General features: G+C 43.1%; 1 protein-coding gene across 8 annotated transcripts in view; it reads left to right on the plus strand.

Annotated features, from left to right (window-relative positions):
* The first annotated feature begins 11 nt into the window (after positions 1-11).
* LOC100618339 (zinc finger protein OZF-like) overlaps positions 12-24079 on the plus strand; it is a 49055-nt gene continuing 24987 nt past the window's right edge. For 4 of the 8 annotated variants that reach the window (XR_008918188.1, XR_008918189.1, XR_008918193.1 and 1 more), the window contains exons 1-3: positions 19-1973; positions 2497-2615; positions 7238-7364. Coding sequence is in view for 2 of the 8 variants with exons in the window: in XM_007492362.3 (XP_007492424.1) it covers positions 2583-2615; positions 7238-7364 (160 nt within the window). In the remaining 6 variants the exon portion in view is untranslated. The other 4 variants (XM_016422684.2, XR_008918190.1, XR_008918191.1 and 1 more) reach the window with 4 other exon arrangements.

Raw genomic sequence — 24079 nt, forward strand, 5'->3', positions numbered from 1 at the left:
ACCGCTGAGATCCGCACCCAAGACCCGGCCCTCTGGGTGGGCTCGTTTCTATGGACACAAACAGAGGCCAGAAGGAAACCGAATGAAGCCGCCCCTCGGCGTCCCTCCAGAACCCCTTTAGGGGGATCCTGGGCGGCTGTGGGGTTCCCAGGAGGAATCTGTGCCCCGAGAGGCTCGCCTGAGCCTGTGGACCCCTTCGTGCTGCTCTTCGGTCACCCTCATTCCTGGAGGAGGCTGCAGAGGCCGGACGGTCCCCCCAAGATCAGAGGGGGGCAGGAACAACAGGGTTCTGAGCAGCCGGAGCCAGAAGCTCCTCTTCCTCCCCTCAAGACAGTCCCCCCAGCCTCCTCTCTGGGCCCAGGACGGGGTCTCTGCAGACTTCGGCCTCCTTTCCTGGCCTTCCCACGGAGGCAGACGTTGATCAGAGAGGCCTTGGCCCAGTCTGCTTCCCTCCTGCACCTCCCTGTGTCTGCATCCCTTCATGGACCCATTATTCCGGCTTCCTCTTCCTCCCAGACACCCCCTTTCCTCTCCCAGGGAGCCGACAAGGCCCCAGACCCCCTCCTGCTCTGCGGCAGTCCCTGAGAGACCCTGGACAAGTCACTTTACTCTGTCTGCCTCAGTTTCCTCCCCTGACAAATGAGCTGCAAAAGGACATGGCAAAGCCGCCCAGCCTCTGCCCAGAAAGCCCCAAAGGGGAGGATCAGACAGGCCTGACCAGCCTGAGCCCAGCAGCCCTGCAGACAGACACACAGACACCCCCAGACTGTCCTCTGTCCATCAGGGTTCCGAGCTTGGGCTCAGTGGCTGCTGCTGCCTTCTGTGGCCTCCTCCAGGGCAGGAGGGGTTCCTGGGCCTCCCCCAGGCCTCTGGAGGGTCTTTGGGCCTCTGGGCTGGGGTGGTGCTGAAGGAGACCCTCCTCAGCCGGCCCAGAGGCCCAGGAGAGCCCGAGGGAGCAGCTCTGCTTCCCCCCAGAGCCTCTCTGGACCAGCTTCCCCACAGCCCTCGCTCAGGTTCTTTTTGTCTGGATATCACATGGGGGAAACTGAGGCAAAGGCTGGGAAGGAACTTGGCCAGGCTTCCCCAGATGGGCCGTGTCTGAGGCCAGATTTGAGCCCAGATCTTGGGGGTTCCAGGCCCAGGAGGGCAGCCCCTGAGTCACCTGATTCCTCCTCTGGGGAGAGGGTTGGCGCTTCTGTTGGGGAGCCCCCGGGGTCCCCCAAAGCAGGAGCAGCAGAAAGATCCCTAGAGGAGGGGAAGCTGTAGGAGGGGGGGGGGCTGGGCCTGGAGAGTCAGCGGCTGCCCTGTGCCTCAGTTTCCTTTTCTGTCAGAAGGGGGGTCCTGGCACCCCCTCCTCAGGTCCTGGGAGAGGATGGATCCATTACCTGATCAGTCAATAGACACTTATTAGGCCCCTGCTGTGTGCCAGGCTCTGACCTGAGGCAGCCTCCAGTGGAAAGAAGCAGCAACAGGGCAGGGCTGGAGGGGATATGGGGGGAGGGGAGAAGGCTGCAGCCCCCTGGGCTGAGGAACATTTCCTATATGACCCCTCCCCCACCAGGAGGCTTGACCCAGGGACCCAGGCAGGAGAACTCCATTTCCCAGAATGCCCGTGTCAGGATACCTTGCATGTCTTGCTCTCCCCATAGAAGACTGCATTTCCCAGAATGCTGTTTCCTGACTTCTCCCTAGTCTGGCTCCTCCCCCTGGGGCAGCTTCTAGGCATGTTGGGAGTCAGCAGTGGGCTGCCTCAGCTCCTGGAAGTCTCACATCTGTGCTTTTAGGACCTTTGCTGGGTGAGAGGGCGAGGGAGGCAATGCGCAGGCGCGGCCCTGGCTCCCTGCTTTATCAGCTGAGACGTTTTGCTCGCCAACTCTTGGGTAGCTGGACTGCTCGGGTGGACCAGTTCCGGGTTACTCAGTTTGGGTAGCGTGTCCGCATGTTCGCTGAGAGAGGCGGGGCCGGAGCCACTTGTAAGTGCTTGTGGTGGGGGAGGGGCTGTCTCTGTGTGTCTCCCAGTCTGTCCCTCACTGGAAAGGACTGCAGAAAACGAACAACACGGAAGTGCCCGGTCAAGATGGGGCGGCTCTGTCTGCACCAGGAGCCGTGGCGGGGCTTTGCCCTCCCCCCCCCACGGGATCCAGGAGGCAGCAGGGGGTGGGGTGGGCTCCTCCGCTCAGGGGAGGTTCTGGACAGAACATAATGGAGGAGCAGCCCAGGGAGCCAGCGTGGGGGTGGGGTGGTGGAGAGAGTAGAGGGGAGAGGCTGGGACGGGGGGGGGGGGGGGTGCAGAAGGGAGGCCCGTCCCCCGATTCCGTGGAAGAAGCCCCGGTGTTGGGCACTGCACAAGTGCCAGCCCTCTCCCCAGCCCCCACCCGATGCCCGGCTCCCCCTCCAGAGACGGTGAGAGGCGTCTTCCTGGCCAGTCCCAGGCCCTTCCCAGCCTGAGGCTCCTGGTGCCCCCCTGAGCCCTCCCCCTCTCTCCCCCCCTCCCAGGCGCACACAGAGGAAGTCTCCCCCTCGGGGCTGCCACCCGCTGAAGCACCCCAAGGTGGCCCCGCAGAGAGGCCTCAGCCAGAGGAATGGCCCCCGGGACCCCGAGGCCCCCCTCCCAGGTGAGCCGGAGGAACGGGCTGGAAGGGCTGCTGAGAAGGGCTCCAGCCAGGCGTGGGGGAGGGGCGGGGCAGGCGGGCTCTGCTGAGCACATGGAGCACCTTGTCCTGTCCTCCCAGGGCAGCCCTGAGCTTCTCCCCACGGTCCCTGCTCACAGCCCCTCCCCCCTGGCCACAGGAGAGCCTCCCTGGTGGGTGCTGGGAATGCGGGGGGTGACAGCGTTGGGCTTCCCCAGCCCCAGCAGGAAGAGCCTGGCAGGGCTGGCACCGAGCTGGGCACAGGGGCGCCAGGGGAGGGGGCTGGGCTGGCCCAGGAGAGCAGGCCTGGGGTGGGGGAGCCGGGGAGGCGGGGCCTGGCAGGAAGGGGCCATCCAAGGGCTCTTCTGGTTCCTGAAGGCCAGTCAGGGACTGGGCGGCCCCCTGAGCTGGGTGAGCCCCGGCTGTGCCCGCCTAGGGGGTTCCTGCAGTTCCTCCATGGAGGACATTGTGAGGGTCAGAGACGGCCCACTCAGAGCTGAAGAGCCAAACTTTACCTGTGGTTACCTGCAGGTGCCCCAGCCCCCCCCCCCAGGGTCCCCAGAGCCGGGCAGGTGTTTGCGGGTGTGGCAGAGGGCTTTGGTCAGGGTCGGAGGCTTTGATCAGTCCAGGACGAGGTCAGAGAAGAGAATGGACAAGTGGTGCAGCACCTTTGCACCACTCGGGTCACAGGAGCCTCTGCGCCGCAGTGCTCAGGCCATCTCTGTGCTCGGCTTTCCTGGACAACAACACAGACCTGAAGCTGCTGTTCTTCCCTCAAGGTCTTCAGTATCCTCCATTGCTCCAATATTCTTTTTTTTAATCTATGTTCTCCCCGCAGTTCCACGATCCTTGTTCTCTCCCACCTTCCCTCCCCCTCCTGGATTGACAGGCGATTCCACAGGCATCTCCCTACATTATCACTCACAGTCTAGTTTCGTGTTATTCACTTTTGTAATAATCTTTTGAAACCAAAACTGCCAATCCTGTAACCGTAGAAACAACCGAGGAATCGTTGGTTTTCTTCTGGGTTTCTCCTCCCCCAGTTCTTGTTCTGCTATACTATTCGGACACACCAAACTCCATCCCTTCCCATACGGTGGCCGAGACTCCACTGCTATGCTTGATGTCTCCTACCCAGTGGAATAGCCACGTCTGACTCTGAACACGGGCACTGCAGCTACGTGATCACCTGGTTCCTGATCGCTAATGTAAAGGCACTGAAAGGACTTTCCTCTCACTGTGATGTCAGACAGAGGGCGGGTCCATGGAGGCCTTGTAGAGACTTTCACCCAGACCTGGAGGAATCCTCAGGCGCAGAGGCTGGGGGGACAGTAGTGAAGGCCGGGAAGATGCACGGCCAGGAACAAGGAAGTCCCCGGTCGCTGCATTCAGAGTAGGGAAGGGAATAAGGCAGTGGTTCTCAACCTTCCCAATGCCGTGACCCGCAATACAGCTCCTCATGTTGCGGTGACCCCAAACCAAAACATGGTTTTGGCGGCTACTCCCAAACTGTAATTTTGCTACAGTTCTGATTTGGAATGTAAATACCTGATATACATTATGTATTCTCATTGCTACAAATCAAACATAATTTAAACATAGTGATTAATCACAAAAGCAATATTTAATTATATGTTGAGAAATATTAGTCCAGCAGGAGGCAGCCTAGTGCTGGGGTGGGAGGTAAGTCCTGCCTGGGGAGGGGTCCGCAGATGCTGCCTCCTTCCTGTCATCTCCCTCCAGCTCGAGCTGAGGCTTCACTTTGCTGGGGTTACTCGGCTCTGTTGCCCGCTCCAGGACTCGTTCTTAACCCCTCCGGAGCCAGTGCCCTGGTTCTCCCTCTGGGTCTCATGAGTCCAGTCTCTAGGCAACAGGGTAAATCCATCACCCCCCATAGGGGGAGGGCTGCTGAAAGGTAACTAATATTAATACGATGTGAGGACAGCAGGGTCCCCATTCTTTCCGAGATCTTGCTGTAAAGTAGTGTGATTTCGCAGCATCTAAAGCCATGGAAATATGTATTTTCCGATGGCTTTAGGCGACACCTGTGTTTTGGTCTTTCGTCCCCCACCAGGGTCGCAACCCACAGGTTGAGAACCGCTGGAATAAGGGGAGAGGGAGGCTGCCAGGGGGACCAGCCTTGCAGGTGGCTGCCCAGCCCTGGGGTGCTTTAAGTGCCTAGGAGGAGTCTAGGCTGATGAGGGCTCACTCTGATGCTAATGGCATTGCAGATAGCAAAGGGCAGAGTTTGGGGTAGGGAGGCTGGCAGATTTTGGAGGTCCCGGCCTTGGGCGCCACTGGAGAGCGGCCAAGATCTCGGGATGTCAGAGGCAGGGCAGGTGGGGCACTGGGGGCTGCCAGGAACCAGCCAGAGTAGACAAGTTCTGAACAAGCAGCTTCTGCCTTCCTTGGGACTGAGGTCTCTGCATTCTTCTCTGAGCCCAGGTTTCTCTGCTTTCCTTCGGGCCTGAAATCCTTCTGCCTTCTGCTTCTGGCTCTGTCGGAGTGCGAAGCTTTTGCTGCCCATTCCTGTCTGAACTCTGAGCATCCATCAGATATGTCAGGAGCAGGCTGCAGGGGCTGCTCTCTGCCCTGCTCCTGTTGTGGGAGAAGGAATGCTTGTTCTGGCCCAAAGAATGGTGACAAAAAGGTGTCTATTGAAGGATGTTACATACAGTGTAGTCATGGGGATGGAAAACGCCATTGCAGGGTGTGGAATAAGCCCTCAGATGATCGTAGAGGACAGTGGAATGTGCCCTGTAGGGTTTCAGGTTTCTAGAATGTAAAGAGGGTCTGAAGAATTGTGTCTCCCCATGCTTGGAAACTCTCAGCCTTTCCTCAGGCTATTCCTCCCCTGGATGTCCACGTGGCATTCCATGATGGAAAATAGGAAGTGGGTCAGGAAGGGGTGAAATGGAAGTTTCTAATACCAAGTATACCCTGTGTTTTCCATGGAGGACATGGGAAAGTAGGAGAGCCCTGCCAAGAGGCTGGTCATTGTCGGATCTGGCCACTGCCTTGTCTCTTATTCCTTAGTCTCTTAACTTCTTGACCCTTGACCCCAGGTTTGGTTTTCATAAATGAACTGTTTTTGAAAATTAATGTTGAATTGTGGTATTTTATTGGAATAAATTTCCTTTTAACTTGGCTAAGTTTAGAGCTCCAGATTTGCTGTCCCCTTCATCCCAAGTTATGAAACTAGGGGGAACCTCTTTTCTTATGTTAAACTCAAAGGATTAAGGGCAGGAGTGGCAAGCCATGGTGAACCTGGACACATTCTGAGAGTGTTCTGGACCAGCCACAAGCCTGGGGGAAGCTTGAGGAAGCTTGGGCAAGTGGCAGCTTCTGTGATGAAGTAATAAGGGAGGAGCTGAAGTCTCCCAAGTCGCCCTCCTCAGTGTTTATTTATGAATCTGAGATGTCAGGGGAGGGACTGTATGGTGATCTCACCAGGGAAATACATATATTTTTCTTTCTTTTAGATTTTGGAAAGAGTCAGCTGACGACATTAAATGATCAGTTAATTAATAAATTATTTAAGATAAAGACATTCTGCCTCTGGAGAATTACACTCACACTGCCTTTTGAATTAGCTCAATCCCCAACTCCAGTTAATAAAATGTTATATTTTAAAAAGATGAACACCCTTTCCTTTCTTCATCATACTCTTCTTTCTATGTAACTAAATATAAAAAGACTGAATACATTCCAGTAAAAATATCCATCATAAAGCAAAGACTGGAAGTTTTAGCTATGGTACATCCTAGCCAGTGGTTCCTCAAACTCTCAATGTTAACATGAGATGGTGCTTCTTTTTTTTTTTTTAACCCTTACCTTCCATCTTGGAGTCAATTCTGTGTATTGGCTCCAAGGCAGAAGAGTGGTAAGGGCTAGGCAATGGGGGTTAAGTGACTTGCCCAGGGTCACACAGCTGGGAAGTGTCTGAGGCCAGATTTGAACCCAGGACCTCCCATCTCTAGGCCTGACTCTCAATCCACTGAGCAACCCAGCTGCCCCCTGAGATGGTGCTTCTTTACTTACCTAGAGTCAGAGTCTGATCCCATATAACTAGAATCCTCTTTACACTTTCATCTGGATAAGAGTATTTCAGCCTTTTAGGAAATGAAGTAGAGAATTCCTTTTTCTTTGTTTTCTCGTCATTAATCACTGGTAGCAATTCCCCCCTAGGATACACAGTACATGCTCCTTTCTTAGAAGCTCTTCAAAAAAATAGTTACCAGATCAATTCTGACACTCGGGATGAGGAGGAATTTCATATCACCTCTCTTTCTCCTCTCCAGAATCTTCCCCCCTCACTCAGAAAGCACTTCCCATCTCAGATTCCATAGGGGAAAAGCATTTCAGAGTAACTCACTTCTCCAGGTTTTATTCTTCCAACATTCTCACTTCAGACACAAAATGCCTTTGTCAATATTCCACTGAGCTCTGAATGACGGGTCTCCAGGGCTGGCTCTGCCACTCCTACAGGTTAGGCGTTTGAGTAAAAATTTTTTGTGTGCTTCAGTTTCCTCCAGTTATTTGATGAGGGTTGTGCTAGTTGGAATCTGAAGTTTCAGCTCTAAATCTCGTGACTTTTGCTCGTTTAGGGATCAATTGCACTCAAGGATGTGACTGTGGACTTCACCTGGGAGGAGTGGCGCCTGTTGGACCATTCTCAGAAAGAGCTGTACCTGGAGGTCATGCTGGAGAATGTGCAGAATCTACTCTCTGTAGGTAAGGAACATTTCCCCTGTTTTTTGAATCTTCCATTAAGGGACTGTCTTCATTAAAAGTGCTGATTTTTGCCCCAAGTTATCCTGCCTGCTTTTCATTAAGAAAAAAAGAAGTCAAATTAATAAGAATCCAAGTCATTCCCCAATTGACAAATGTTCAAAGGTTATGAATAAATAGTTTTCAGATGAAGGAATCACAGCTCTCACTACACATATGAAAAAATGTTCTAAATCCCTCTTGATTAGAGAAGTAAGTTAGAAGACTTCTGAGGTACCACCTCAGCCCTACCTGATTGGCCAGTATGACTATAAAGGAAAATGACAAAGTTTGGAGGGGATGCAGCTAAATTAGCACACTTAATGCATTGCTGCTGGAGTTGTGAACTGATCCATCCATGCTGGAGGGCAATTTGGAATGACTACTAAAGAGCTATAAAAGAATGAACCTGTTTTGATCCAGTAATACCACTACTAGATCTCTACCCCAAAGAGATCAGAAAACGGGAAGGACCTACTTGTAGGAAAATATTTGTAACTGGAGTTTTGGTGGTAGCAAAGAATTGGCAATTGAAGGGATGTCTGTCAGTTGACGAAAGGGTAAAAAAATTTTGGTATGTGATGGTGATGGAATACTATTGTGCTGTAAGGAATGGTGACCAGGATGATTTCAGAGAGAGCTGGAAAGACTAACATAAACTGATGCAGAGTGAAATAAGCAGAACCAGGAGAACATTGTGCACCGTAACAGTAATATTGTGGAATGATCAACTGTGATAGACTTGGGTATTCTCAGTAACGTAATGATCCAGTAGTTTCTCAGTTGTTGATTTTGGTTTTTGTTTTGAGGTTGTGGTTTTATATGCTTATTCACTTACAAAACTAAACAATATAACCATCCACATAATTGACCATATTAATAAGCAAACTAACAGAAATCACATGATTATCTCAATGGTTGCAGAAAACCTCTTTGACAAAATACAACTGCCAATTCCTATGAAAAACACTAGAAAATATAGGAATAGAAGGGTCCTTTGTCAGAATAACAAACAGTATTTATTTAAAATCATCATCAAGTATCATCTGCAATGAGGATAAGTTAGGAGCCTTTCCAGTAAGATCAGGAGTGCAGCAAGGAAGCCCATCATCACCACTGTTGTTTAATACTGTACTAGAAACTCTACCTGTAGCAATTAAAGACGAGAAAGAAATTGAAGGGATTAAAGTAGACAATGAGGAAACTAAACTATCACTGTTTGCAGTTGATAGGATGGTATACCTAGAGAAACCGAGAAAAATCAACTAAAAATTAGTGGAAATATTAATTTTAGTAAAGTTGCAGGATATAAAATAAACCCACCTAAATCATCAGAATTTCTATTTCCAATAAAACTCAGCATCAAGGGTTAGAAAAACTCCATTTAAAATCATTCTTGGTAATATAAACTATTTGGGAATCTATCTGCCAAGGCAAACTCAGGAATTATATGAACACAACTGTAGATCACTTATCACACAAATAAAACTAGATCTAGACAATTGGAAAAACATTAATTGTCCTTTGGGAGGATGAACTAATATTAAAAAAAATATGACAGTCCTACCTAAACTAATTTATTTATTCAGTGCCAAAACTATCAAATTGCCAAAAAAAATTTTTTATAGAATTAGAAAAAATTATAACAAAGTTTATTTGGAAGAACAAAAGATCCAGAATATCAAGGGAACTAATGAAAAAAAAATGTGAAGGACGGAGGCCTAGCAGTACCAGTTCTCAAACTATACTATAAAGTAGTGATCATCTGTGAAAATTAAATTTAGTTTCTAATAATAAAAGTATTATATTTTATGAGGTTTATTAAGGATCTGTTATTAGAATTAAGAATACAAAGTAGAAAACCACACACCTACGGCTGATTAGCCAATTCAGAATCCCCGAGCTTAGCATCCTCACTACATCTTGCAATCTCCAAGTACAGGAAGAGAGCTCTTGGGAGGCAGAGAGCCCATTAAATACTAAATTGTGTTCTCGCCCAGGTGGAGACTCAGGTGAGATTATAGGGAATTCTGAGAAGTACCAAGGACTTCTGGGGATTGAAGTCTAGGGGTCAAATCTCCAATTTTACATACCCCCCTAAGGCCCAAGAAAGACTAGTCTCTCCTCTGGGTCTTGTAAACATACCACCTTTTAAATTACAATAATTTGAGGATAGGAGGAAAAGAGAACAAAGCCAACAATTGCCAGAAGTATTGACAAAAAGCCAGTTAGGGGGCAGTCCCCTTTGGCATAAGAGTATACATGCAAATTAAATGTTCAATCAACTACATCCAAAGTTCATTCTTGATCTTCTCGTGCAGCTTGTGGTCTGTGGAGGCATCTTCATGGTGTCTTCTCCAAACAGTTCAGTTTCTGGATTTGGAGAGGTATCATGTTTCTTAACCTAAAATTTCTCTCTCAAGGAATTTAAACTTTCCAATTTAAAATAATAATAAATTTTACATTTTTACATACCACACCTGAAGAGGGTGATTGAAAAACACAGGAATCACTCAGGGATGCATGGCTGAGTTATGAGGTATATGAATCAATTGGCAAGAGAAATAAAAAACATTTTAAAAATCCAAGTAAAAAAGATAATTTCTGGATGAAATATAGACTATCAAAATCTTATGTGTAAAAATTCCAAGGAAAGGAAAAATAAATATATAACAGGTCCTTGAATCGGAACCTAATTAAAATGGTATAAGCAATTAAGCATTAACCTAGTCAGTAGCTAGGACTACAGAAAATTGCCACACTATGAAAGACAGAAAAGGGACTAGATTATAAGAGCCAGGTAGGGGCCAAATTTGAGATACTCGTCTGTAAGTATTTTCACAGATACAAGGAAGGTCTATGTATTAACGTATGTTAAGCGTCACAACCTCAAGTCTTCACACTAGGTTCAAGTCCTTTGTATTGACTTAGAATGTATCAACCCCATTGGGATTGGTTGGTTTCTTTGACCCTGTGCTCAATTGGCACTGTTCAGGTTAACTTTGTGCTTCTTTGTCCCTGTGCAATGGCTCTTTTATATATCTTGTCTTGGAATCAGACAGAATCATTAAGCAAGGCCCCAAAATTTTTTTAAACAATTAGTGGCATAATTTTTATAGTCTCAAGCTTTTGGGGCATGCGTTGACATTATAGTAAATATATTTTAAACTTATATTACTGCTAAATCAAAAAAGTTAAAGAAAATCTTAATATTGGTGACATGTGCTTCAAATATAAAAAAGAGAGAAAAAATAAAAGACTGAAATAGTATATTACACATGCAAGAAAAAAATAATAATAAAAGAGTTTTAAAATTGAAAAATATAGCTTATAATCATTGACACACTGTGTCAGCTAAGGAAATATAGAATACAAGGTTTCTCATCAAAATGACATCCATTTCCTCTTCATACCTGGCCATGATCCACTATGAGTACATGCAAATGAATTTCACAAGGTAACTTTTTTTATAAAGAACAGTAGTACAAATATATAAGTATCAATATCCCCAAAATTCTCAATAGTCCAATTAATTACAATAGCAAACAAAACCACTATCATTTTTTACATAAGTTGCTGTATGGCATTTTTAAAAACCTATGAACTAATGGATATTTGTCACAATTTTTACAAACGTAGCAAATCTTTCAACCTTGGCAAATATAATTTTAAACAAAGTAAAACTTATTTGTGTCTAGAACATCATCAAGAATCTAAAGATCATTCTGGTGAAAGTAAAGTGAGCTGAAGAGTTATAAATGAGAGATTCTCCTCTTTTGGGAGTCATCCAGGGGTACATGCCCTGGGATTAACTTCCCAGCTCCTTTGGTATAAGACTGTGATGTCCCATCCATTCACATTTTTTAACTGTGGGAGGTGGTGGTTATAATTGTATTTCACATCAGCTACTAAAATGTACCTTACCTACTGTTAGAAACAGGCAAAATGATCAGAGTTGTTGGGAAAAAAATCTAAAAATCATGTCTAAAGACCCCTTAAAATCAATTTGAGATATTTAGCTCATTAAATTTTCCAAAGGTTGTTATACGATTGTAACCAGTTTTTGTAAAGTCTATCCATCCTTTAGGTGACAGTTTACAAAGTCAAAAATAGAAAAGGCTGTTTTTATATATGGGCTTATTCAATAATATTTGTTCAGTGTAGTTATACGGGAAAAGCAACAGAATATAACATTAGTTAAAACCCAGTACATTAAAATGATTCAGTGCAACAGAATAGTATTGAATGCTTTAATATATGAACTTAAAACCAACAAAATTAAATCTTAAACAAAACAGTCAGCAAAATGCAATAAAATACAAAGAATTTAATAAAACATTGGAGTCCAAAATGCCTTAAAAATATAACCTCCAGGGGGCAGCTGGGTAGCTCAGTGGATTGAGAACCAGGCCTAGAGACAGGAGGTCCTAGGTTCAAATCCAGCCTCAGCCACTTCCTAGCTGTGTGACCCTGGGCAAGTCACTTGACCCCCATTGCCTAGCCCTTACCACTCTTCTGCCTTGGAGCCAATACACAGTATTGACTTCAAGACGGAAGGTAAGGGTTTAAAAAAAAATTATATATATATATATATAACCTCCAGTCTCTTTAAAGTTCGTTGGTTTCTTTTTTTTTTTTAATTATCCATTTAGATCCTATTGTCAGAAGACAGAAGATTGGTAAGGGATAAGCAATGGGGGTCGTGACCCTCCCAGGGCCACACAACAAGGAAGTGTCTGACACCAGATTTTAACAAAGACCTCCTGTCTCTAGGCCTGACTCTCAATCCACTGAGCTGCCTCCCCATACTGAGGATGGGTTTTTTGGAATCTCAAATTGGGCCAAAGAGTTGCAGGGAGCTCAATTTCTCCCCTGAATCTCTGGTGAGATAAATAAAAGAATCAGTGCACTCAAAAGATATTCTTTGAAATAAGCCATGCTTGTAACATTCTGTTTGGAATAGTCTCTTCCTTCTCCTCTTCCCACTGTGACAAGGAAATCACTTTAAAAGACTGATATATATTAATTTAAGGTCGCCAAGGAATTCAGCTATGTAATTCCTAAATGAAAACTCAAGTCGGCTGTCAGCCTTTTATAGAGTTTAATTACAAACAGGAGGAAGAAAGGAATTAGAGAGAGAGAGAGAGAGAGAGAGAGAGAGAGAGAGAGAGAGAGAGAGAGAGAGAGAGAGAGAGAGAGAGAAAGGGGAGAGAAGGGAATAGGGCTTAAATACCCCCTCTGTTTAGGCTGGGCCAAAAGGCCCAAGCCCTTAGATAGCTGAGGCAAAGAAAAGAGATCAGTCCCTATTACTCACATGACCAAAAATGGAGAAACAGTCTCCGGGGCCCCCACCTTCAGCTTCCTCCAGAGCAAGCTTCTCAGAGCACCTCTCCAACCACTCAGAGCCAAAACTCTCCAACCAACCCCAGTCCTCAGACCCCTCTATCTTTAAGGAAACCATCCAAGTTCCCTCCCCTCAGTTCTCACATCTACCAATCACTGTCCATCATTTTCCCTGTGCCAATGGTGGCTCTAGCTTAACCCAGGACCGCCCAGAGGTCTGTGGCTTTGCACATGTCTGTTGAAGGTCATATTCTCAAATAATTAAATCTTGATCTTTTGCTACAGCCCTTCCTAAATCCTGTTACCCTGAGTAGGGTAGAGATTGGAATAATTAAATTTTGATCTATGCTGCAGCCCTTCCTAAATCCTGTTAGGACTGAGTAGGGTGGAGATTGATTCCAAGTATCTCCATTGTATCAATTCTAAAAATCAATCATGGCTCAAAGAAATTCCTGTTTTATGCTTAAGCATAGGTCAAAGCCCTTTCCATTGTTCAGCAAAAGGTTTCTGTCCTAAAGTAATCTTAAGAAGGGAGGAGGAGGAACCTCCCATGCCAATGGGGTTCACATTCCAATAGACTATCAGTAAGAAATTTTCCAAGTATGAAATTTCCCAATGGTGACATTTCCAACATTTATAAGTCTAAGAAATTTTGAGGTTTACAATCCCCCCTGATGATCATTGGGAGACTAGTCTCCCCATTGATCATTTAACATAATTATTTTGTAGTTCTAAATTCACTTCTAACTAAAGATATACACAATATTCAATATTCTAAGAGAAATTAGAATAGCGAGAGAGGAAATAGAAAAGAAAAGAAAGCAAAACCAATGTTTTGCTAGGCGCATTGACAGAAAGCCAAATTAGGGGCAGTCCCTTTTGGCATAAATGTGTACAGTTACAATAAATGTTCAATCAAAAGTTCAGTCCAATCAATCACATCCAAAGTTCATTCTTGATCTTCTTGATGAAGTGTAGGGTTTCGGCATCTTTCTGCAACAGTTCATTCTCTGGATATAAGTTTCAAGCTTCTTTCTTGAAGATCTTTTCTCAAACAGAATCAAAATCTTTGAATTTTTTTATAAAAGTAAAATCTTAACCAAAATTCTTGGATTTTTATAAAAATACAATCTCAAACAAAAAAAAATAAAAAATTCTTAGATTTTAAATTAAAATACAATTCCCCCTGAAGTAAGTATTAAAAAAAAATATCAAGTTTAACTCAGAATGCAATGTTCAGTTATGGGGTTGTATGTGTCAATTATCAAAAGAATAGAAAAATAATAAAAAACATAAGAAAAATTCAAAATAGGTCTTGTATAGGTCCAGTTTAAAGTAATTTCTATCCCACAAGTATGTAGGACAGAATGCAGTAATATTTCACTTAGCCATTTGTAGCCAAGACTACAGGAAGTTGCCATAATATAAGAAGAAAAGAATTAGAATTCTATTTTAATGGGGAAATGTCATTCCCTCGTCTGATTTTTTTTCCTCAGGGATATAGGGAGCCAGCATGATAGTCAAGCTTTGTACTTGTTTGAGTACTTCAAAAAGAGTGTAGATACAAGGAAGTCCTACGACTTAAACATAAGTTAAGCGTCGCAACCTCGAGTCTCACTTTAATATTTCTTGTGTGCTCTATTGGCACTATTCAGGTTTAGTCTGTGCTCCTTGTTTTTATCTCTTTTCCTGGAATCAGACACAAACATTAATCACAGTCCTATAATATTTTATCAATAAATAGCAGGTTCCCATAGTTTAAAGCTTTTAGGCATATATTGATATTATAGCAAGAGTATATATATTAACTTGTATTACTGCAGGGAAAAATAATATTAATATTAATTATGTGTACCTTCAGTACAAAAAATGAAAAAAAATTCAAATATTCTGATCAAAAAATAAAATAAAATAAATAAGAAAAATAAGAAAAAATCAGTAATTCAATATATTCTTGAAAAAACAGCATCCATTTGTCTATGGATTATTATCTCCAATTCATATGATAAGATAGAGTCACAATTCATATGATAGGATAGAGTCAATCAGTCTCAGCAGAAGATGCTTTCTTCACATGTGAGCAGTGAATCCAAGAGTCTCTTTCTCCAATCTTTATAGATGTTGGAGTAGTTAATAATATTTGGAATGGTCCTTCCCATGAAGGTTGAGTTGCTCCAGTTCTCTTGAAATTCTTGATATAAACTTTATCTCCTGGGTTCAGGTCATGCAGAGAAAAGTCTAATGGTCCGGCTTGTACTGCAGCTCCGGATTCATGAAGTTCACCTAGTTTGTGCTGTAACTCCTGTATATAGGAAGCAATAGTAATATCTCTCCCTAATAGCGATGTATAAGCCGGGGAGAAAGGCTTAGCCTGTATAGGCGGATGTCCAAAAAGCATCTCAAATGGTGAAATATGTAAGTCTCCTCTAGGCCTGCTTCTAAGATAAAATAGGGCCAGAGGGAGAATTTCAGGCCATTTTAAATGGGTCTCAGTGCATAATTTGCCAATCATAGTCTTAAGTTCTTTATTCATCCTCTCCACTTGGCCTGAGCTCTGGGGGTGATATGGAACATGGAATTTTGGAGTTATCCCCAAGCAAGAATATATTTGGTTTAAGACAGAATCGGTAAAATGACTCCCTCTATCGGAGTCAATACGTGCTGGCAGGCCAAAATGAGGAATAATTTCCTTTAAAAGTATCTTTGCAACAAAATCTGCTGTGGCTCGGGTCGTAGGAAATGCTTCCGGCCATCTGGTTAGTTGATCTACAATTACTAGACAAAATTTATAACGTCCAGCCTTTGGCATTGTTATGAAATCTATCTGTAGATGTTCAAAAGGTGTGTAAGCCAGAGGACGTCCCCCAAAGGCTTTTCCACGATATGCATGTTGGTCATATGCCTGGCAGATAGGGCAGGCTGAACATACTTTAGAGGCTATAGTAGTTATACCGGGGGGGGGGGGTTTATTGAGAGAATTCTTTAGACTCCCGTGTGGTCAGCCACAATATGACAAGGAAATCACTTTAAAAGACTGATATATATTAATTTAAGGTCGCCAAGGAATTCAGCTATGTAATTCCTAAATGAAAACTCAAGTCAGCCGTCAGTCTTTTATAGAGTTTAATTACAAACAGGAGGAAGAAAGGAATTAGAGATAGAAAGAGAGAGAGAGAGAGAGAAAGGGGAGAGAAGGGAATAGGGCTTAAATACCCCCTCTGTTTAGGCTGGGCCAAAAGGCCCAAGCCCTTAGATAGCTGGGGCAAAGAAAGAGATCAGTCCCTATTACTCACGTGACCAAAAATGGAGAAACAGTCTCCGGGGCCCCCACCTTCAGCTTCCTCCAGAGCAAGCTTCTCAGAGCACCTCTCCAACCACTCAGAGCCAAAACTCTCCAACCAACCCCAGTCCTCAGACCCCTCTATCTTTAAGGAAACCATCCAAGTTCCCTCCCCTCAGTTCTCACATCTACCAATCACTGTCCATCATTTTCCCTGTGCCAGTGGTGGCTCTAGCTTAACCCAGGACCGCCCAGAGGTCTGTGGCTTTGCACATGTCTGTTGAAGGTCATATTCTCAAATAATTAAATCTTGATCTTTTGCTACAGCCCTTCCTAAATCCTGTTACCCTGAGTAGGGTAGAGATTGGAATAATTAAATTTTGATCTATGCTGCAGCCCTTCCTAAATCCTGTTAGGACTGAGTAGGGTGGAGATTGATTCCAAGTATCTCCATTGTATCAATTCTAAAAATCAATCATGACTCAAAGAAATTCCTGTTCCATGCTTAAGCATAGGTCAAAGCCCTTTCCATTGTTCAGCAAAAGGTTTCTGTCCTAAAGTAATCTTAAGAAGGGAGGAGGAGGAACCTCCCATGCCAATGGGGTTCACATTCCAATAGACTATCAGTAGGAAATTTTCCAAGTATGAAATTTCCCAATGGTGAAATTTCCAACATTTATAAGTCTAAGAAATTTTGAGGTTTACACCACCACCACGCCCCCCCATGGTCCCCTGCTCCCACATAGAGGCTAATTGTAGCCTAAGGAAAGATCACCCCTGTTTTTACCAGCTGGTGTTTGGTTCCGAAGACACAAAGGGCAGCTACCAGCAGCCTGGGTTCTGGGGCTGGCCTGGGGCAATCTGGCTTGGAGGCCAGAGTTGCTGAGGCTGGGGCCGGTCAGGACAGGGAGAGAGATCAAGCAGGTCCGGAGTGGATGAATGCAGGCAAGCAGGCAAGCAGGCTCGAGTTGATCAAGAGGCTTTTCTGAAAAGCCTTGGAGAAACGTGGCTTAAAAAACAAATCTAGAGGGGGAATCTGGGTAACTCTGTGGATTGAGAGCCAAGCCCAGACACAGGAGGTTCTGGGTTCAAATCTGGCCTCCGACACTTCCCAGCTGTGTGACCCTGGGCAAGCCATTTGACCCCTATTACCTAGACCTTACCACTCTTCTTCCTCTTTTGGAAGAGGAATACTGCCAATACACAGTATTGACTCCAAGACGGAAGGTAAGGGTTTAATAAAAAAAAAATCTAGGTAGTAGCTATTAAAAGATGAACTTAGTCACAGTAGAGAAAAGATTTAGGAAAGTTAAGAAGATTGAAGGTATTTCATCACAACCGACGTGGTCTGTAAAAATTGAATGTAGTTTCTAATAATAAAAGTATTATATTTTATGAGGTTTATTAAGGATCTGTTTTTAGAATTAAGAGTACAAAGTAGAAAACCACGCACCTACGGCTGATTAGCCAATTCAGAATCCCCGAGCTTAGCATCCTCACTACATCTTGTAATCTCCGAGTACAGGAAGAGAGCTCTTGGGAGGCAGAGAGCCTGTTAAATACTAAATTGTGTTCTTGCCCAGGTGGAGACTCAGGTGAGATTATAGGGAATTCTGAGAAGTACCAAGGACTTCTGGGGATTGAAGTCTAGGGGTCAAATCTCCAATTTTACATATCCAAACAATATGGTACTGGCTAAGAGATAGAAGGATGGTTCAGTGGAATATACGTGGGATAAATGACCTCAGCAAGATAGTGTTTGATAAACCCAAAGATCCCAGCTTTTGGGATATGATCTCCCCTCACACCTAATAGAGTGGCCAATATGACAGTAATGGAGAATAATAAATGTTGGAGGGGTTGTGGCAAAATCGAGACTCTAATGTGTTGCTGGTGAAGTTGTGAATTGATTTAGCCATTCTGGAAGGCAATTTGGAACTCTGCCCAAAGGACGTAAAGGAATGCATACCCTTTGATCCAGTAATACCACTACTAGGTTTCTACCCTAAAGAGATAACAAGGAAAAATATTTATACAAAAATATTCGTAGCTGTGCTCTTTGTGATGGTAAAAAAAAAAAGGAAAATGAGGGGGTGTCCCTCTATTGGGAAATGGCTGAACAAAATATGTTATATGATGGTGATGGAATACTACTATGCTGTAAGGAGTGATGAACTGGAGGATTTCTGTGTGAACTGGAAGAATCTCGATGATACAGAGTCAAATGAGCAGAACCAAGAGAATATTTTATACAGAAAGTGAAACATTGTGGAATATTAAAATGTAATGGAGTTTGCTAATACAAGATAGTCCCAAGGCACTTATGAGAAAGAATGCTTTCCACATAAAGAGAAAGAACTGTGAGAGTAGGAACACAGAAGAAAAACAAATGACTCATTATTTGTTTATATGGATATATGATTTGTGAATTTGGGTTTCAAAAGATTTCTCTATTGTAAAAATTAATAATATGGAAATAGTTTGTAAAGATTAAAATTTATGGAATATGGGGAGACTTGAGGCAGGTAGAAATTAGTTTCTCTCTGCAAGGAGTATTATATGTTTTAGAGGTTTATTAAAGGTTAAAGATTAATATACAAGTAAGAAACATGTGCCTAGGCCAGAGGCCTAGCCAAAATAACCTCACATCATGGAAGAGACGCCTCTGCTCCAAAACGGAAGTCCAAAAAGAGCCAAGAAAAGCCCCTCAAAAGCCTTTGAATCCACTTAAATACCTTCTCGATCTCGGCCCAGGTGAGATTACAAGGCATTTTGGGGAAGTGGAGCAAAGGCTCATGGGGATTGTAGTCCTGTATTCGAGTCTATTTTTTACATTTCCCCCCTTTGATCATTTGCAAAAAATTAATTTTTTTCCAAAGGATCAAGAAAACATAATCAATTTAAAGATTACAATAATTGAGGATAAGAGAAAGAAAAGAATAAAACCAATAATTACTGGACGCATTGACAGAAAGCCAGTTAGGGGGCAGTCCCCTTTGGCATGAAAGTATGCATGCAAATAAATGTTCATTAACCACACCCAAAGTTCATTTTGTGCAGCTTGTGGTCTGGAGGCTTCTTCATGATGGCTTCTCCAACAGTTCAGTTTCTGAATTCAGGGAAGTAGCATCTTCTTTACCTAAAATTCTTCTCAAAAGGAATTTAAACTTTGCAATTTAAATAATGATATTTTTTTACATTCCCCCCGTTAAGAGGGTGATATAAAAAAAAAAGGGATCACTTAGGGATGCATGGCTGAGGTATGAGGTATATGAATCAATTGGCAAGAGATATTAAAAAGATATCAGAAAATCCAAAAGAAAAGAAAATATTGGATGAAAATATAGACTTATCAAAGTCTTATGTGTAAAAATTTCAAGTAGAAGAAAAATAAATCTATAACAGGTCCTTCAATCAGGGCTCAATCAAAATGATCTAAGTAATGATGCATTTACCCAGTCAGTGCCAGGACTACAGAAAAGTACCACACTATGAGAGGCAGAAAAGAAAGGGACCAGATTATAGAAGCCAAGTAGGAGCCAAGGTTTCGGGGATACTCATCTGTGAGTATCTTCAGGGTGAGTGTGGATACAAGGAAAGCCTATGTCTTAACACATGTTAAACATAGTAACCTCGAGTCTTCACTCTAGGTTCAAGACCTTTGTATTGGCCTAGAAGTGCATCAATCCATCCTAGATTGGCCTTTCTTTGGCCTATGAAATGGCTCTTGTGTGTATCTCTTGTCCTGGAATCAGACAGAATCATTAAGCAAAGTCCCATAATTTATTTAAATAATTAGTGGCATCATTTTTATAGTCTCTAGCTTTTTAGGGCATGCATTAGCAAATGTATCTTAAACTTGTAGCACTGAAAATCAAAAGGTTAAAGAAAATCTTAATACTGGTGACATGTGCTTCAAATATAAAAAGGAGAGAAAAAAATAATTAAAAAAACTGAAAAAGTATATTGCACATGCAAGAAAAATATAATAATAAAAGAGCTTTAAAAAATTCAAAAATATAGCTTATAATCATTGACACTCTGTGTCAGTTAAGAAAAATAAAATACAAGGCTTTCTCACCAAAAAATGAGATCCGTTTCCTCTTTGTATCTGGCCATGATCACTGTGAGTAGAAGGCAAATGAATTGAACACATTTTTAAAAATACAGTAGTACAAATATGTAGATATCAAAATCCCCAAAATTCTCAATAGCCCATTTAATTACAATAGCAAACAAACACACTTTCATATTTCACATAAGTTGCTGTATGACATTTTTAAAACCTATGAATTGATGGACATTTGTCACAATTTTTACAAACATAGCAATCCTTCAACCTTGGTATTTAAACATATTTTTAAAAACAAAGTAAAACTCATCTTGGGTTTAGAACATAATCAAGAAATCTATATATCATTCTGGTAGAAGTAAAATAGTGAGCTAAAGAGCATAAATAAAGGGGTGCTCCTTTTTCTTGGAGGCTTATAGGGATACAAATGCCCTGAGATTAACTGCCCAACTTCCATTCACATGTGGGAAGGTTGGGGGTTTATAAAATACATTTCACTTCAGCTACTACTGGCCTTACCTCGTGGTAGGAGCAGGCAAAAATAACCAGATTGTTAAAAAAAAATTCCAAAAATCATATTTAAAAAACCCTTAAAATCAAATCATTTGAGGTATTTAGCAAATTAAAATCCCAAAGGTTGTTAGTACAATTATAGCCAGTTCTAAAGTCCATCTATCCTCAGCAAAATAGAAAAAAGCTGTTTTTTCATATGGGCTTATTCACAATAATATTTTTTTTAACACAGTTATAGGGGAAAAACAACAGAATTTTAAAACTCAGTACATTCAAAATAAATTCAATCAACCTTCAGTTCACAGAATAATATTCAATCCAGTAATATATGAACTTAAAATCACAAAGTTAAACCATAACAAAAAATGCAATAGAATACAGAGATTTTTTTATAAACATTGGAGTCTGAAATGCCTTAGAATATAGCCTTTAGTCTCTTCAAAGTTCCTTGGGGTTTTTTTTTGTTTGTTTGTTTTTAATTATCCATTTAAATGTCTATTGTCCGAAGGTAGAGTAGTAAAGGCTAGGCTATGGGGTTCAAGGGATCCGTCCAGGGCCCCATAGCTGGGAAGCATCGGAGGCCAGATTTTAACTAGAGACCTCCCGGCTCTGGGCCTGGCTTCCAGTTCGCTGGGCCACCCATTTTCCTCCCCAAAGGTAAAGTTGAATCTTTGGGCTGAGTCTGCTCCCAGACAGGCAGGTAAAATCAATGAAACTGCCAGAAGAGTCAAAAATCCTTTTAAACAGCCCATTGCTATTAAGTTTCTGTTTGAAAAGTCTGTTTCTGATCTCTAGTCTTTTCCCTCTTTCCCCTCTCTGATCCCGCAGTGGCCAATACCCCCAGCCACGTGGAGGCTTAGCCTAAGGGAAAATTACCGGTCTCCTTTCCCTCTCTTCTCTCCCCTCCACCCACGTGGCCAATACTGTTACCAGCTGGTCGCAATGAGTCCTCAGCGATCTGCTCCAAGGATCTGGGTGATGAGCCGGCTGGGGTCACGCTCGAGGGTCTGGGGCGCAGAAACAGGCAGGCAGCGGGTCGGTGAGAGGCCAGGAGCAGGAGCGGCTGCGGGGGTGGGCAAGGCCGGGACCAGGTACCAGGTGAGGACGATCAGGGCTGCAGGCTGCAGGCAGGAAGTGACGGGGCGGAGCCAGGTGGGGTGGGCAGCAGGTCCGGAGCCTGTAGCAGCTTTGCGAGGGTAGAAAACCTTGGCCAGAGAGATATGGCTCAAAAAAAAAAATTTTTTTTTCTAGGTACTAGCTATTAAAACTGAATTTAAGATCAGAAAAGAAATCAGAAGATTGGAAGTTCTTTTTTTTTTCCCATTAGGTCGCCATAACTGTAAAGATTAAAATTTATGGAATATGGGGAGACTTGAGGCAGGTAGAAATTAGTTTCTCTCTGCAAGGAGTATTATATTTTTTAGAGGTTTATTAAAGGTTAAAGATTAATATACAAGAAACATGTGCCTAGGCCAGAGGCCTAGCCAAAATAACCTCACATCATGGAAGAGACGCCTCTGCTCCAAAACGGAAGTCCAAAAAGAGCCAAGAAAAGCCCCTCAAAAGCCTTTGAATCCACTTAAATACCTTCTCGATCTCGGCCCAGGTGAGATTACAAGGCATTTTGGGGAAGTGGAGCAAAGGCTCATGGGGATTGTAGTCCTGTATTCGAGTCTATTTTTTACAAGTTCCAAGTGGTAACATTTGTATAACCCAGTGGAAATGCTTATGGGAGCTGGGAGGGGGAGAGAAGAGAAATAAAAATAAATGTTAACATGGAAAAATGCTTTTAAATTTTTTAATGTAAAAAATACATTATATATATATTATATATATTGTGTATATATATTATATATATGGAGCAGCTGTGTGTTCAGTGGATTGAGAGTCAGACCTAGAAACAAGAGGTCCTAGGTTAAAATCTGGCCTCAGAAACTTCCTAGCTGTGTTACTCTGGGCAAATTGTTTAGCCCCCATTGCCTAGCCTTTACCACTCTTCTGCCTTGGAACCTCTACACAGTATTGACTCTGAGATAGAAGGTAAGGGTTTTAAAAATAAATAAAAAGCAATATGGAAATAAAATTCAAAAAGTACAAAACTGTATCTGACAGCCTCTAATTCTGCCTATTCTAGCAAGTTCATCATTATTGCTCCTTCCTTTTTTCCTCAAATTGCATGATAGGAATGGAAAGAAAGGTAATAGGCATTTCCAAATAACTGTTCTATGTCCATTGCTGAGTAAAGGAGTTCGTAATTATCATTAATTTCCAACATCCCTGTGAGTTTGCTACTCTTATTGACCTCAATTCATAGTTGTGGCAACTGAGGCAAAGAGAGGTTAAATAACTTGCCCAGGAACTTGCCCACTTACCATCTCTCTGAGACTGTATTAAATTTGTTTTTCTGACTCCCAAGTTATGATCTTTTACCCCTTTACTACAAGGTACCTTTTAGTTCTAGATAATGGAGGTTGTGGAATGTGCCTATCCTTATATTACAAGATTGAAATAAAGATGGAATTTTCTGATTGCAAATGGTTTCCATGATCTCTGCCCTCCTGCAAATGTCCCAACAGTGAATACAACAGAAACCATTCTATAGTCCTTATTTGCATGCCCCCTTTCCATTAAGAATTTTTAAGATTTTTCCCTTCCAGAACCCTTGCTTCTTTCTTATGCCCAGGGCTTCCAATGCCTAGAGAAAATTTTCTCTCCTGTTTTCAGCAAGGAGAAGCACCATGACTATTAGACAAAAAAGACCCAAAGAACTCTTGTCCAGATGAGTGAGATGAGAGTAGGTGTATAAGGGCTGTTATCCCAAAAGACATTTTTTGTAGTGAAGGGAGTGCTAGACTTGGGGGCTGGCAGACCTTCACTGTGTGAATATAGAATTATCTGTCTATCATTTCTAATGTAGTCAATCAGCAATCTTTAGTTTAATCAATCAAAAACTTAAAACACACCTACTTAACACTTGACCAGTCACTAGTTGGAATCTCACCTCCAAAAGGGACTGCCCAGCCTTAGGTAGGGCTAAGCAGTTTGCAAGCTTTGATTGGTTCCTGTGAAGAGGGGAAGAGACAGGAAGTGACGTGGAAAAAAAAGGACTATAAAAAGGCCATAGCTTCCTGGATTCAGGACTTCTCTCTTCGGATCTTCTGGCTTGGAGTCATTCCTGCCTTGATCCTTAAAGATATGCTTCCCTTGGATCCTGTGATGGTGAGTGAAGTGATTCCTTCCTTGGTTCTTCGGTTAGACCTTCTCTGTTCGTTGGTGCTTTAGTGGGACACTCCCTTCAGCATGAGTTCTACTGAGATTCTTGGTGATCTTATCCTCATGTGCACTGAAGATTCTCAGTGAATTCTTCAGTGTTTCCTGGCTCTTTGGATTTCAGCTTCCTAATTAGGACTTGGGATTCTAAGTGAGATTCACTTTTGGATACTCATTTGCGGTCTGGAGACAGTATTAAAC

The sequence above is a fragment of the Monodelphis domestica genome, chromosome 4 (genome assembly GCF_027887165.1).
Source record: "Monodelphis domestica isolate mMonDom1 chromosome 4, mMonDom1.pri, whole genome shotgun sequence".
NCBI classification, from domain to species: domain Eukaryota; kingdom Metazoa; phylum Chordata; class Mammalia; order Didelphimorphia; family Didelphidae; genus Monodelphis; species Monodelphis domestica.